Consider the following 12,183-nt stretch of genomic DNA (forward strand, 5'->3'; position numbering starts at 1 on the left):
AAGGAGGAGAGGCGGAGAAGACGGACAGAATTAAGAACGAGAGAAAGGATTTCCTAGTTTCCGAAACAATGTCGATCTTCGGATTCACGCGTTACCTAGTAATTGTAGATTATGCGAGCGATTGGCATGCGTAAAAGCGCGTAAACGATTCGTCACGTACCCGGCACAGGGTTTTCGTACAAACGTCCGACATAATTGCCTGGCCAGGAAAAAACCGTCGGCCCGTGTAAATTTTAAGACGAACATGACTCGATTACACGATTAAATGTTATATAAAAATCTACGGAAAGTTCGGACGACGAAACTGGAGTGGAAAATGAGAACGAAAAAATGACTTGTATGTTTTCCTATTCAGGAAATTACTGACCTATTACTTTTTACTGCGGTACATTATTTCAAGGAAAATTTGCAGTTCCTTGAAACTTATAAATTTCTTGATAAGCCGTTCTATTTATTTTTCTACTTCACCTTATCGAATGTTAAATGTGCAAATGATACTCTGTACGAATATCGATTCGAGTTTTCATGACAAGTGATTGTTTTCGACAGCAAAACGGTTGAGGACAGAAACCGGACGTTATGCAAATAACAGTCGTGGATATACTTCCAAATTGAAAGTAATTATCATTGCGCAAGCCTTCTTTCAATTTTGTCTACGTCGAACAAAAAAGTTGACGGCCTTACGCAATCTGCACTATCGTGAAAGTTTGGACAATTTTAGAATCATGTTACAACGAGTCAAGAAGAAATTTCACTTAAAATTATCCGCCTGTTGTTGATTGATTACGTTTTGACAAGTGCTACTTGGTGAAACGAGTCATACCGAAGCATCCATGTCGTAAATTCACTTATAAAATGAGACGCGGATTCGCAATTTAATTGGCAAGCATAGAATTTTTTTCCATAAAGATTCGCAGCGTGTTCTTTATGAAATCATTTTGTATGGTTGACTACGACCTTAATTCGTATTGACGTTTAAACTTCTCACTATCGCTTGGATCCTTTTTATCTCCAATCGTTACATCCTGCCTAGCTATTATTTCCTATTATCTTTATTACCCGAACTCATCCAAACGGAACGTCCAAGGTTCCGATCGATCTTTCTAATTGCACAGCCGGCATCGATATCTAATTGATTCCCTGTTATCAGTCTCTACGCGAAGGCCGGTGCGACGTTCAATTAAGTACCAGCTTTATGCTAATGTACCCGTTACTTTCCAAATATTACTCCACTTTACGTAACACCAGAGAGAATCTCTTTGTTCCGTGCAGCACCGCCGTTTCCGACAATCAAATATAATTGCCTTTTTTTTAATTTTGTTTAATACTTTGTCTTAGAAATTCTTCGAATTTATCATAAAATATGTTTTCACGAAATTCTAACGATTCATGTGAATATTCTGTTATTTTTTTTTAAGAGATAAAAAGAAACGTCTTATCTTGAATATTATTTTTTAAAAGCGTTTAGGACGTATTTGCTGTTTTGAAACAATGGAATAGTCGAAAGACAAAGTGAAAACTGTTGCAGGTTCGATACCGATCGACGTGCAGCTCACGTGGCCGCTTATGTATTCGAGCAAATCTAAAATCACCGCTCGAACATCACGGCGGAGTTTCTAACACGTTTTCAACTATTCAATTCCCGGAGAGTTGCACCAATTATATAACCGATTGCAATGGATTCACTTTCTAGTTATCTGAAATCTAGATTTTATCAAAGTATTTTGTCACATTGTAAATGAAGCATACAATATTTTTTTGCAATTCTTTACTTTGACGGATTAACATTTGCAGACGCCAATTGATTAAACATAATTTTTATACAGCAATGTTTGCTATAAAAATTCGCGGACAAAGCAATTGGACAAATATAACTATGTTAATTTTTAAATATAGTTACTCCTTCCCAAGCTTCATACATATTTATCAAAATATTGTAATTAAAAATGTATAAAAATTGAGAAAATCGTGTCACATAGGCTGATTAGAAAATAATTATGGTGAATGGCGGTCGGTTGATTGAAACCAGAATATACGAGACTGCTAAAGATGGAATGGAATATGAAGAAGCTCGTAAACGTTTAACAAACTTGTAAAGAGGGTATACCAACAGTTGGATCGAATTCACGAAAACACGAAACAGCATCGGTCGTGTATTTCTGGCGAATTTTAATGACCTGTTAGTTTATCCACGCAGACGAATGCCGTCCAACAGATCGGTGTCGTATATTATCTACAGACACGCCTACAAAAAGTTTCCCTTCATTCTTGTTTTTCAAACCGCGGAACATGTTTACTTAAACAACGTTCAATAAACAACGATAATTTCACTAGTTTCTAATACTCACTTTTACAATTTCAGCATAAACGTTTTATAATTATTATGAACCTGAGTAAATACTGTGTTTCATATATATAACAAACTCAAAATAATTATAAGTTCCGACTGCAACTTTCATTATCAGAAAATAACAGCTGAATAATTTACGTACACGTTTAACATTCAGTAACTTTTCACTTGCGGTTCAACCGGCAAATTCTGTTAAAATTTTGTTCCGAAAATATTTAACGAGCGTAATTAGTGAAGCAGACATTTTCTAGAGTTCAAGCTCGCACCGGGTTATGCGTATGCAACGAGTCGATCGATTGCACAAGCCGCCAGCAGAATCGCCCGCAGAAAAGCAGATCATTTTAATTACGTTCACCCGCTTCCTGGTTAGATCAGGAAACTCGGATAGGGAAACGAAGAACGGTTTTTCCCTGCATTGTTCTGATGCTGCGACGTTTAAATCGTTGCTTTCTTATATCACTGTGTCGACGGCCGGTGTAAAACTGTATTTAAACACTGCACCGGTTATTATCCCTTAACTTAATTTACACTCGGTGCATCCTCGCTGATGAGATTCAGCTTCCCGTTGTTCGGGAAGCGTTAGAATGAATGCGGAAGGAAAGTACGTATACCTTGTGGCAATAATCGTCTTTTAAAGTCTTCCTCCTTCGCGACAATAAAACAAATATCTGAGCTGAGCTACGTTCCTTCAAACTCACTTAGCTTCTTATGCTCGCTTTCGCAGTTATCTCATAACCGGACTATTCTTACGTAAAATAGAATCTCCTTTAAAAACAACGTCTGTGTACGTGATCAAACGGACAGACGAATAACATTTTATGTTTGTATGTAATTAATGCATATTTTATACAGGATTTGAGAAGCTCCTAATTCCATATATCAAATAAATTGATAGCGAATGATTTCACATCTGGTTTCTAATCCGGTCCCTTCTAAAGGTCGGCAATAAAAAACAAGTGAAATTCGCCTTCTCCGTGTGTTTAAAAATCAATAGACCCTTCGAGATTCGAAAGTGGTCATCAATTCTTTTTTCTTACTTATTATGCGTTTCGTAATCGTTATGCCAGTTTTAATTAAACCTAAACGGCAATCGTGTCATTAAACGTGTTTCGAAAGGATCCTAGATCTAATGGGGGACAAAAAAAAAAAAAAATGAATGTCCTTCTTTTTGAACTCTTAAATTACGTGGAACGATGATTTCGCCGTTTTGCAAAAATGATTCCTACACGAATAACGAATCGTATCCGCTCGAGGCACAGTGAAAGTGACCAAACATTATCCTTTATAAAAGTAGAAGCAATCCTAAATTACTCGAAAGCTTATGGTCCATCCTGGTAATAATTGAATACTTTCAGCAACGTTCACGCGTGCACTTGAACATCCTTACTAGGATCAGTGCTGCGTCGAATACGTTTGATCTTTGACATTCGACAGCGAATTATAGAAAGTAATAGGCACTACGTAATATTTACATTATTCCTTTTATAAGTACTCATTGTCTATAAAAAATCTGACGAACATTTTGGTGAAAGTTGTGGATTGATAATAAACAGCTTGAGTTGATGCATTTATAGAGAAATACGATGACAGAGAATGCATTATGATAGAACTTGATTAACAGGCGATTATTAAAATTTATAGAATGCAAATGAAGATCGTGTAAAGTATAAGCAATTGGAAACTAACAGCTTCCGTTATCCGAACGTTTGAAGATATTTGATGAAAGTATAATTAGCTAATTTACGAGCGTAACCCGAACTCCATAAATAAGTTTCGCAACCTATTTTCACCAGTTTAGAAAATGTACTTCTCTTGAGAAAGCGATCTTTTATGATCATTGAAAGCATTTAATTAATCTGCTCTCGATCGGCTACTTATTAATATAAATTCATTGAGAATTGTTAATGTATTTGTATTTTCTTCTCGACAAGTGGTAAGGAGCGTCAAGTGAAGAGAAGGGGTGAACCGCCTCGGGGAATAAGTGTACTGGAAACGGTAACCTGGAAGCGCATTAGCCGGTTTAGAATGTGGGTAAGGATGCGACGAATCGGAGAAATGCATCAGGAAGCCCACGCGAGAAGATGCACGCTGTAAACGGTTTATAGAGTTAGGTACTTTCGATTCCATCCGCGGCTCTTCCTATCGACGATACCTTTCACCGTCCTTCCTTTCAGCGACGATGCGGCATTAGAACGACGCGGAACTAACATAACGATCGCTAAAACGAGACATTAATAATAATTAAAAAAACTGAGTCTAGATTTTATCGTTTAATGTTCTACACATCCTCATTTTCTCTAGAGGCACAAAATCGGTCTTACAGCTGCTCTGCTTTTCGTATATTTCATCTTTTAATGTTCCTCAAGTTTTCTCTAATTCAGTCTACTTACACGATTTAGTATTATAAAACACGATCTGAATGTATGTTAATCGTGGGATTCTCATCTCGATCATGACTTACGAGGTATGAGTTTACACAGGATTCTCATTGGATGCGGTTCGCGTGAACTTTCACTCGAAAATGCGAACGAGCATAAGTCCCACGGTAAGAAGATGATAGGCAGGGTCAACGGTACTCATTGGAAGTCGTGAAACTCGCGTTGTTCTCCATGCCGGCCGGTTTTCTCTGCCGATGCGCCGCGGTCGACGTACTGTGCGCGCTCGTAGGTAATTTTTGATCGTGACCCAGTATCAGAGAAATCTTACCGGGATTTCCACCGCGGTCCAGGGAAGGTCGATAGAATTTACTTTTGTCCAAGAGTTTCGTTTCGCGTAAAAATTTCGCGGCGATCTACCGGAAAGACGAGCGTATAAAAAATGTCAGTTGCGCGATCCGCGCCCAGGGCGATACGATTGGGCAACGAGATCCCCGTGTACACGTGTACCCGAACGAAATTTCTCCCCGTGTGGCGAGCGAAAAAGGAATAAAGAAATGTGTCCGGCTGGAATTCGAACGGTCTGACCCGTGTCACGGACACACGGAAATGGAAATCAGCATCGATTAGAAACGCTGAGATAAGCGATTTCTTATGCTGATTCGACTTACGAGGTATTGATAATGTGTAAATTTCGAGTGAATCTCGTTTGGAGAATTTCGGACACGGCGAAGAAGAAAATCGTCGCTTTCCCGGGATTTTATACAAACGAAAGATGCGAGTGGATCGGTGATTGCATAAAAACACTTAACTGTACTAATAGTGAAAGCAAACACAACCGTGTGACGTCCTTTCCTGTTAGCGATTGAATACCAGCATTCCAAGTCTCGTTTTATCTAGCTGGATGCACCAGCTTGTAACGCTAATTATTACTGAAAATTATAGTCATTTCTCTTGACTTGCAGAAAATGGTTTTCACCATCGAGTAGTTAAATACGACTTTGACATTGCAAAATTAAAAAAAACTGCAACACCTACGTGTAACCTAATTATGCAAAGTAGCTCACGACTGGAATCACGTTAAAACTTCGAACAAGAAACGACTTTTACTTCAATCATTCGAAACCAATTAAACGTCGTCACCCTTCGAGGCGTTAATTACGCGGAGAAAAGAATGAAAACCCGAGCAAACAATGAGCAGTATGAAGCTATGGAAAGCGTTCGCGTGAGAAACGAGTGGAATTAATAGCGAGAGACAATGTTACGACAAAAAGAGTCCCCGTCCTCGTCTGATGCCACCTAAATGCCCCTTTTACCTTCGACGAGCAACCACGACACGAAGATCCCCTCCAGAACCAGAGTTCAGGATGTAACGGACCCCCATATAGCACCGCGTACTCATGGTACCCCACCTCAAGATGTCTCTATGCTTAGGGCGACTAGGCACCTAGGCGGAGGAACATTCGCTATAAAAGACTCCGGAGCTACCAGGAATTTGTCAGAGGAGTGACGAACCGTAACTTTTTTTTTCTTCCAAAAATAGGAAAGAGGATTATAGAGGCGGCAGCCTTTGCCGTTTTCGTCTTCGCGCGGTGACACCCCTTAAACCTGAAGATGAAGCCTAGCCTGGTCAGTGCACAAGTGTATACCCGTGATCTACAGTAGTGATCCTTTTGTTGATAAGTGGTAGGAGATTAAGTGCTGATGGATTCTCTTTGTTCACCGAGGTTCTTCTCATCCCTTCGCGTTCCACTTATCTCGTGTGACTCGCAGTGTCAATATCCTGGTAGACTGTGGATTTTATGCATTTACATTAAATATACGCAGAGAATATAGAAATGCATTAAAACAATGAAACTTTAGATTTCATTTTTTAAAATGACGCCGTGAAAGTTTAATTTAAAAAATCTGCAGTCTACTAGTTATACTAGTCATTTTGAGGCCAAGTTTAGTAGCCTACTGGCCTATAGAATTCTCTCATATTTCTTCTGGAATGAAATTCGTGTCACTGTTTCTCGTTTGGCCAAACCAGTTATTAGTCACTGACCTAAGTCTCATTAATAATTAAAAACTGAGCGCTACTTCGGTATTCGTCTGGTCCTCACCGACGAATCGCAACTATCCACTAGGAAGTATCCCGAATAGATATTCTCTCGGAGTGCTGAGTGGAAAGTCGAGCATCGTGCCTCGAATCTCATGAAACCGTATCGAAGATGGTTAAAATCCATTCACCTGATCCACTTGCAACAAATTCTTCAATTATTTCATTTCTTCATTTATCCTTTAGCAGTCTCGTAACATTCATACATTCTTTTAACAAACTTATGTATCACTTTAGTTGTGTTCCTCTTCGACCGAGATTAAAATGGAATTCTTCTGTTTTTCACTTTTCTCCAAGGCGATTTTTATCTTCAAGGTACGAGGAACGAGAGCGTCATACTTTTCCTTTTCTATCGTTAAATTAATGCCGTTGCCGGCGACTTTCTATCGGTCCCTCCCCCTCTCCTCCCCCGTCTCCCTGTGTCACTTTCATAAATTCGGTTTGGATGTTCGGATGTCAGACTTCGAACGTGGATAATTCTCTTCGGCTTGCCAAAGGATGCCGGGCCTTGATCTTGACATCCGACTCGCGGTAACCGACGTAACAGGAGCGGAACCGTTCACCAGAATGGTTACTGCACCATTCCAATGTAAAAACAAACAAGAGAATGTACAGTGGATACAAAAAGTATTCCCATTCTCAGCGTGCAGGAACTAGACTGCAGGCCTCATGCAATTACAGCAGAATTGTATCATACAGAAAATGTATTTAACATTCGAATTATTTATTGTATATACGTTGAATAGAGTTTTTGAAACGAAATTTTTACACGAAGTTCCGTAGGCACTAGTCGTTACGTAAATGCGTGTGCACGTTTGGGGTGGGAAATGAAACTGCGGGGTACGAGCTGGAAAGTAGGCCCCCGGCGTTAATGAGCAACCACGAGTTTCACGATTGGCCCCCTGTTTCGGCGTGGAAAGAAGAAAAAAAAAAAGACGGGTCACCGTTGACCCCATTCACGGGCCCCGTTCGTTAGTTCGCACGCGGACACTTTCATTTTTGAGAGGCACGTAAGCGACCCGTTGAAGATATATTTATTCATAACTTTTTTTTAAAGACTGTGGGAAAAGTTCCTGTCGACCGCTATCACCGTCGCTCTTCCTCCCGCGGCTTCAAAAGCATCGCCAACGATATTACATTCCAAACAGAATTCGTTTAAAATGATTTACGAAGTAATATTTGATTTCGTTTGAAGAGATGTAACTATAGCTTTTCAGATTACCGTCCGAAGGTGTGCCTTTTCATTGTTCTGGGAAATGAAGTGTAAGGTCGAGATGGAAAGGGGGATAGCAGCGTGCGAAGGTCGGGATGAATATAGATTGAAATCAGTCTGTAATTATTAAGTATAATGCTCGTGGACGGGGTATTACTTCGGTTAAGAGATACTATCGGTAGCTGGTTGAACGACTGGTATTGTGTTAGCGCAGGGTAATTATGCAGTCACCTAGATGACTAACGTGCCATGATCGGTTCATTTGCATTTTTTGTTCGAAACACGCGCTTTCTTCCGTCAGATTTTCAGTTTGATTTACATCGAACGCAACACTTCAAGTAAAATTTTTACACCGACCAACTTCTGATTACAGCTATTCCTGTGCTGTTTCCTTTTTGTCTCCACCTTTGGGGAGCCGATAAGGACAAAAAAAGAGTAAGCAACAATATATTTGAACGACGTCGATCTCAGGTATGATAAAGTAAAAATTATCGATTCCAGAGCACCCTTAAGCCCACCCCCGAGCCAGTATAGTCCACCATCGACTTCTTATGGTGCTCCAAGCGGAGGAAGTTCTTACAGTGCACCGTCTGACTCGTACGGTGCTCCTCCACCACCACCGTCTTCCTCTTATGGCGCACCATCCTCTTCCTATGGTGCACCGTCGTCTTCCTACGGAGCCCCGACAGGAGGAGGCTCTCATGGTGCCTCGTTATCGTCTTACAGCGCTCCGTCCTCTTCCTACGGTGCACCATCGTCGTCTTATAGCGCTCCATCCTCTTCCTATGGTGCACCATCAGCCCCGTCCTCTTCCTACGGTGCACCATCATCGTCTTACAGCGCTCCATCCTCTTCCTACGGTGCACCATCAGGCCCATCGTCATCCTACGGTGCTCCATCCTCTTCCTATGGTGCTCCGTCAGCTCCATCGTCCTCCTACGGTGCCCCGTCAGGACCATCGTCCAGTTATGGTGCACCGTCCGGCCACGGATCCTTCGATCAAGGTTACAGCAGCGGAGGCGACGACCACCACGGTGGATCCTTCGGCGGTGGTGGATCTTTCGGTGGCGGTGGATCCTTCGGTGGTGATTTCGGAGGAGGAGACCATCACGGTGGAGGAGGAGACCATCACGGTGGAGGAGGATTGTCCTCGTCGTACGGACCCCCGTCGCAATCTTATGGACCACCGGCGCAATCGTACGGTCCACCAGCCCAGCCCCAAGGACGATGGGAGAAGAAGCTGACTTGGAAAGCTGAATGGAAACAGGTTTGGAAGAACGAGCAGAAGCTCATCTGGAAGCAAGAATGGAAGAAAGTCCAGGTGCCGGTGTGGAAGGAAATCCAAGTGCCAGCCTGGAAGGAAGTGAAGGTGCCTGCTTGGAAGAAGGTTCAGAAACCTGTATGGAAGGAGATACAGGTGCCAGCGTGGAAAGAAGTTCAGGTGCCCGCTTGGAAGAAAGTCTGGAAGCCGGTATGGAAAGAAGTGAAGGTCCCTATATGGAAAGAGATCCAAGTGCCCGATTGGAAGAAGATTTGGGTGCCCGAATGGGTGAAGATCGGCATTCCTGGCGAACAGTACGTTGGTAAGGATCATCATGGCTGGCAGTACACTAGCCACGACTTATGGAAGAAGAAGCTGATCTGGAAGCCTGTTTGGAAGAAGATCTGGAGGACAGAGAAGAAACAAGTTTGGGTCAGCGACAAGAAGCTCGAGTGGAAGGCGGAGTGGAAGCAGATCTGGAAGACGGAGAAGAAACAGGTATGGGTGACGGACAAGAAGCTCGTGTGGAAGGAGGAATCCGTTCAAGTTTGGGTGCCCGAGAAGAAACAGATCTGGGTCACGCAGAAGAAGCAGGTGTGGAAGGACGAGTGGAAGAGTAAGACGGTGCCCGTTTGGAAGGACGTCCAGGTTCCCGCGTGGAAGAAGGTGTGGAAGCCCGTCTGGGAGAAAGTTTGGGTGCCCGAACCCCACCACGACGAGCACCACGGGTACAAGTAAAATTGTATTCCAAAGAGATTCGCTTCCTCGTTACGTCGCTACCGGGACGTTGTTAAGTTTTGTTTCTCCGCTAGTGTGGGAGGGTTCAGAGGTCGAGAGAGCCGCGCTCCTCTCGTCGGGAAACGAGGATTCTCGGCGAATTAACAAAATTCGTGATACCGCCACGAAACTGATATAATACTTAAGAGTTCTGATAACGGAAACGTCTCCACGTTATCTCGTAGGGAAAAAGAATGTAATGACGCTGTTTGTCCGCATCGCGGACAGAGCGATCATGACACGATGTAATTATTTTGTTACTTGTAAATAACGATAGTGGTGTAAACGTATCGATATTTTTGTACGACGATGCATATTACCATAATAAAACCTACTTTTTTTTATCATCTCATTTAAATCCTTCCGGTACTCCAAACCGTGTAATTTATCAGCTACAAAAAAAAAAGAAGAAGAAACAATTAATTAGACATTATCTCTTATCTGTTTTGCCAATTAAATAGAGATAATAGAGCGAATCAATTTCCATTTTATCTAATCCATGTCCAAGTATTGTCAATTTTATCTAATCTTGTCTAATTAATCATTTTCTCAAGTGGGATCATTAGTCATAGAGAAAATAAATCGTCGGAGAATTATATTCACTGAAGACCGCGTGATTGTTTTAAATCTAACTCGTATACTCTTTTGGAGAGTCACTTTTTACCTAAGTAAAAGTGCAAAGATGTTCATCACGATTCCCAGGCAAACGCGGCATGAAACACAAGAAGCGTGTTCACTCGACAAGACATTAATTCTCGATGAAAGCGCTTAGGTTTCTAACGAGTAGAAGGAAGATGAGCCGGAAGGAGACAGAAGATGCTTTCTAGGGATAAGAAGAGATTCAAGGGAACATCTCCGGGACCTCAGGGTCGCGATTCATGCTCACGACCTTTACTTTCTCCGTTCCCGCGCACATGTCACATCCCGTACATGTGTGTGGGTATGGGAAACAAGACAGGTCGAAGAGGAGACCGGAAGTTGCACGAGCAGTCCATTATCGTGGACGCGGGCGGACGTGGTCAAAAATATAAAACCGGGAAGCGACTTTCGAACGCCGAGGCGCTTCCTTCGGGCATTATGTATTAAACTGCACGAAGATGAGGTTTTTTTTTTCATTAAACATTAAACGCGTCCTCTAACGAGAGGAAAGTTTTAATAAGAAAACGATTAATTGTAAAGAGGCACTCGTTTTCATCTCCTGAGTTCATCGGTTCATTGACTTCGTATCTCACGTTAGGTAATTGTCAGATTTCTCTTCCTGTATCGAAGAAGATACGTACGTACTTTATATTAGTAGATATCGAGTTCACAGAAATGATCGTTAAACGTTTGTCAATCATCAATCAGAGACCAATCATTATTTCTTATGAACATTCTAATTTTTTTTATCCTATGTATTAAATTCTCTACAATCTTTATCTCAATTTCAAAAGGTTTTATAAAAGTAATGAGGGAAGTGAAATTTCCTTTATTGCGAAAATTGTTTGGATGAAATTAATGTTTAGATTATCTTACGATTGGTTCATTTCAATTGTTCATGTATTTTCTAGTAAATCTTAGAAAGTAACGCCAGATAGAGTCACTTGTGGGTTTCAAAGGATTTCTCTTCTCTCCTATTACGAATCCCACTAGAAATTGAATGAGTCTTCCTTATCACAGTATAAGAAAGAATATTAGGTCCACTCTGTCTAAAAGTATACTAATAATTGATTAATAATTAATTGAGTGGAGTTAGAAGGAAATTGCATAAAGCCTTATTTATAGCTGACGACTAGAGCTACAATTTTTGTCTGAAACATTTTTCGCTATTGCAAAATACTCGTCCCACCCACAAAACGGCAAACTTTTGTAACGATCATTAAAGAATTAATAAACCTTAATATCACACATTGCGTACTGCATAAGCGTTACAAATTGAGAAATAGATTTCTTATCAGATTTGCATGATGAATCAACTATTCCTGGTCTATTCGTAGTATCGAAAGTTATTCATGCTTTATGTATGGCACGACACGAGGACATATACGATCACACGTATTACCCAATAGAAAGTGAATTCATATGTTGGATTTAAAGCAATTACTATTGTTGTATTATAAAAAGACA

The 12,183-nt window shown here is 41.1% G+C and overlaps 2 protein-coding genes across 5 annotated transcripts in view; one reads left to right on the forward strand and one right to left on the reverse strand.

Moving 5' to 3' along the window:
* LOC108628017 (retinoid-inducible serine carboxypeptidase) overlaps positions 1 to 12,183 on the reverse strand; it is a 43,809-nt gene that overhangs the window by 13,340 nt on the left and 18,286 nt on the right. The gene's annotated exons all lie outside the window — the stretch shown is intronic.
* Positions 6,189 to 10,383, forward strand: LOC113464716 (uncharacterized). The gene is made up of 4 exons (XM_026816175.1): positions 6,189 to 6,354; positions 8,413 to 8,474; positions 8,541 to 9,088; positions 9,161 to 10,383. The coding sequence occupies exons 1-4, from the start codon at positions 6,340 to 6,342 to the stop codon at positions 10,036 to 10,038; spliced, it is 1,503 nt and encodes a 500-aa protein (XP_026671976.1). The 5' UTR covers positions 6,189 to 6,339; the 3' UTR covers positions 10,039 to 10,383.

Source organism: Ceratina calcarata, unplaced genomic scaffold (assembly GCF_001652005.2).
Source record: "Ceratina calcarata isolate Rehan_Ccalc_2016 unplaced genomic scaffold, ASM165200v1 scaffold493.2, whole genome shotgun sequence".
Classification (NCBI taxonomy): domain Eukaryota; kingdom Metazoa; phylum Arthropoda; class Insecta; order Hymenoptera; family Apidae; genus Ceratina; species Ceratina calcarata.

Coding starts and splice junctions, on each gene's coding strand:
- LOC113464716 (XM_026816175.1), top strand. Junction 8,475..8,540: donor CCGATAAGGACAAAAAAAGA/GTAAGCAACAAT, acceptor TATCGATTCCAG/AGCACCCTTAAGCCCACCCC. Junction 9,089..9,160: donor CCACGGTGGATCCTTCGGCG/GTGGTGGATCTT, acceptor ACGGTGGAGGAG/GAGACCATCACGGTGGAGGA.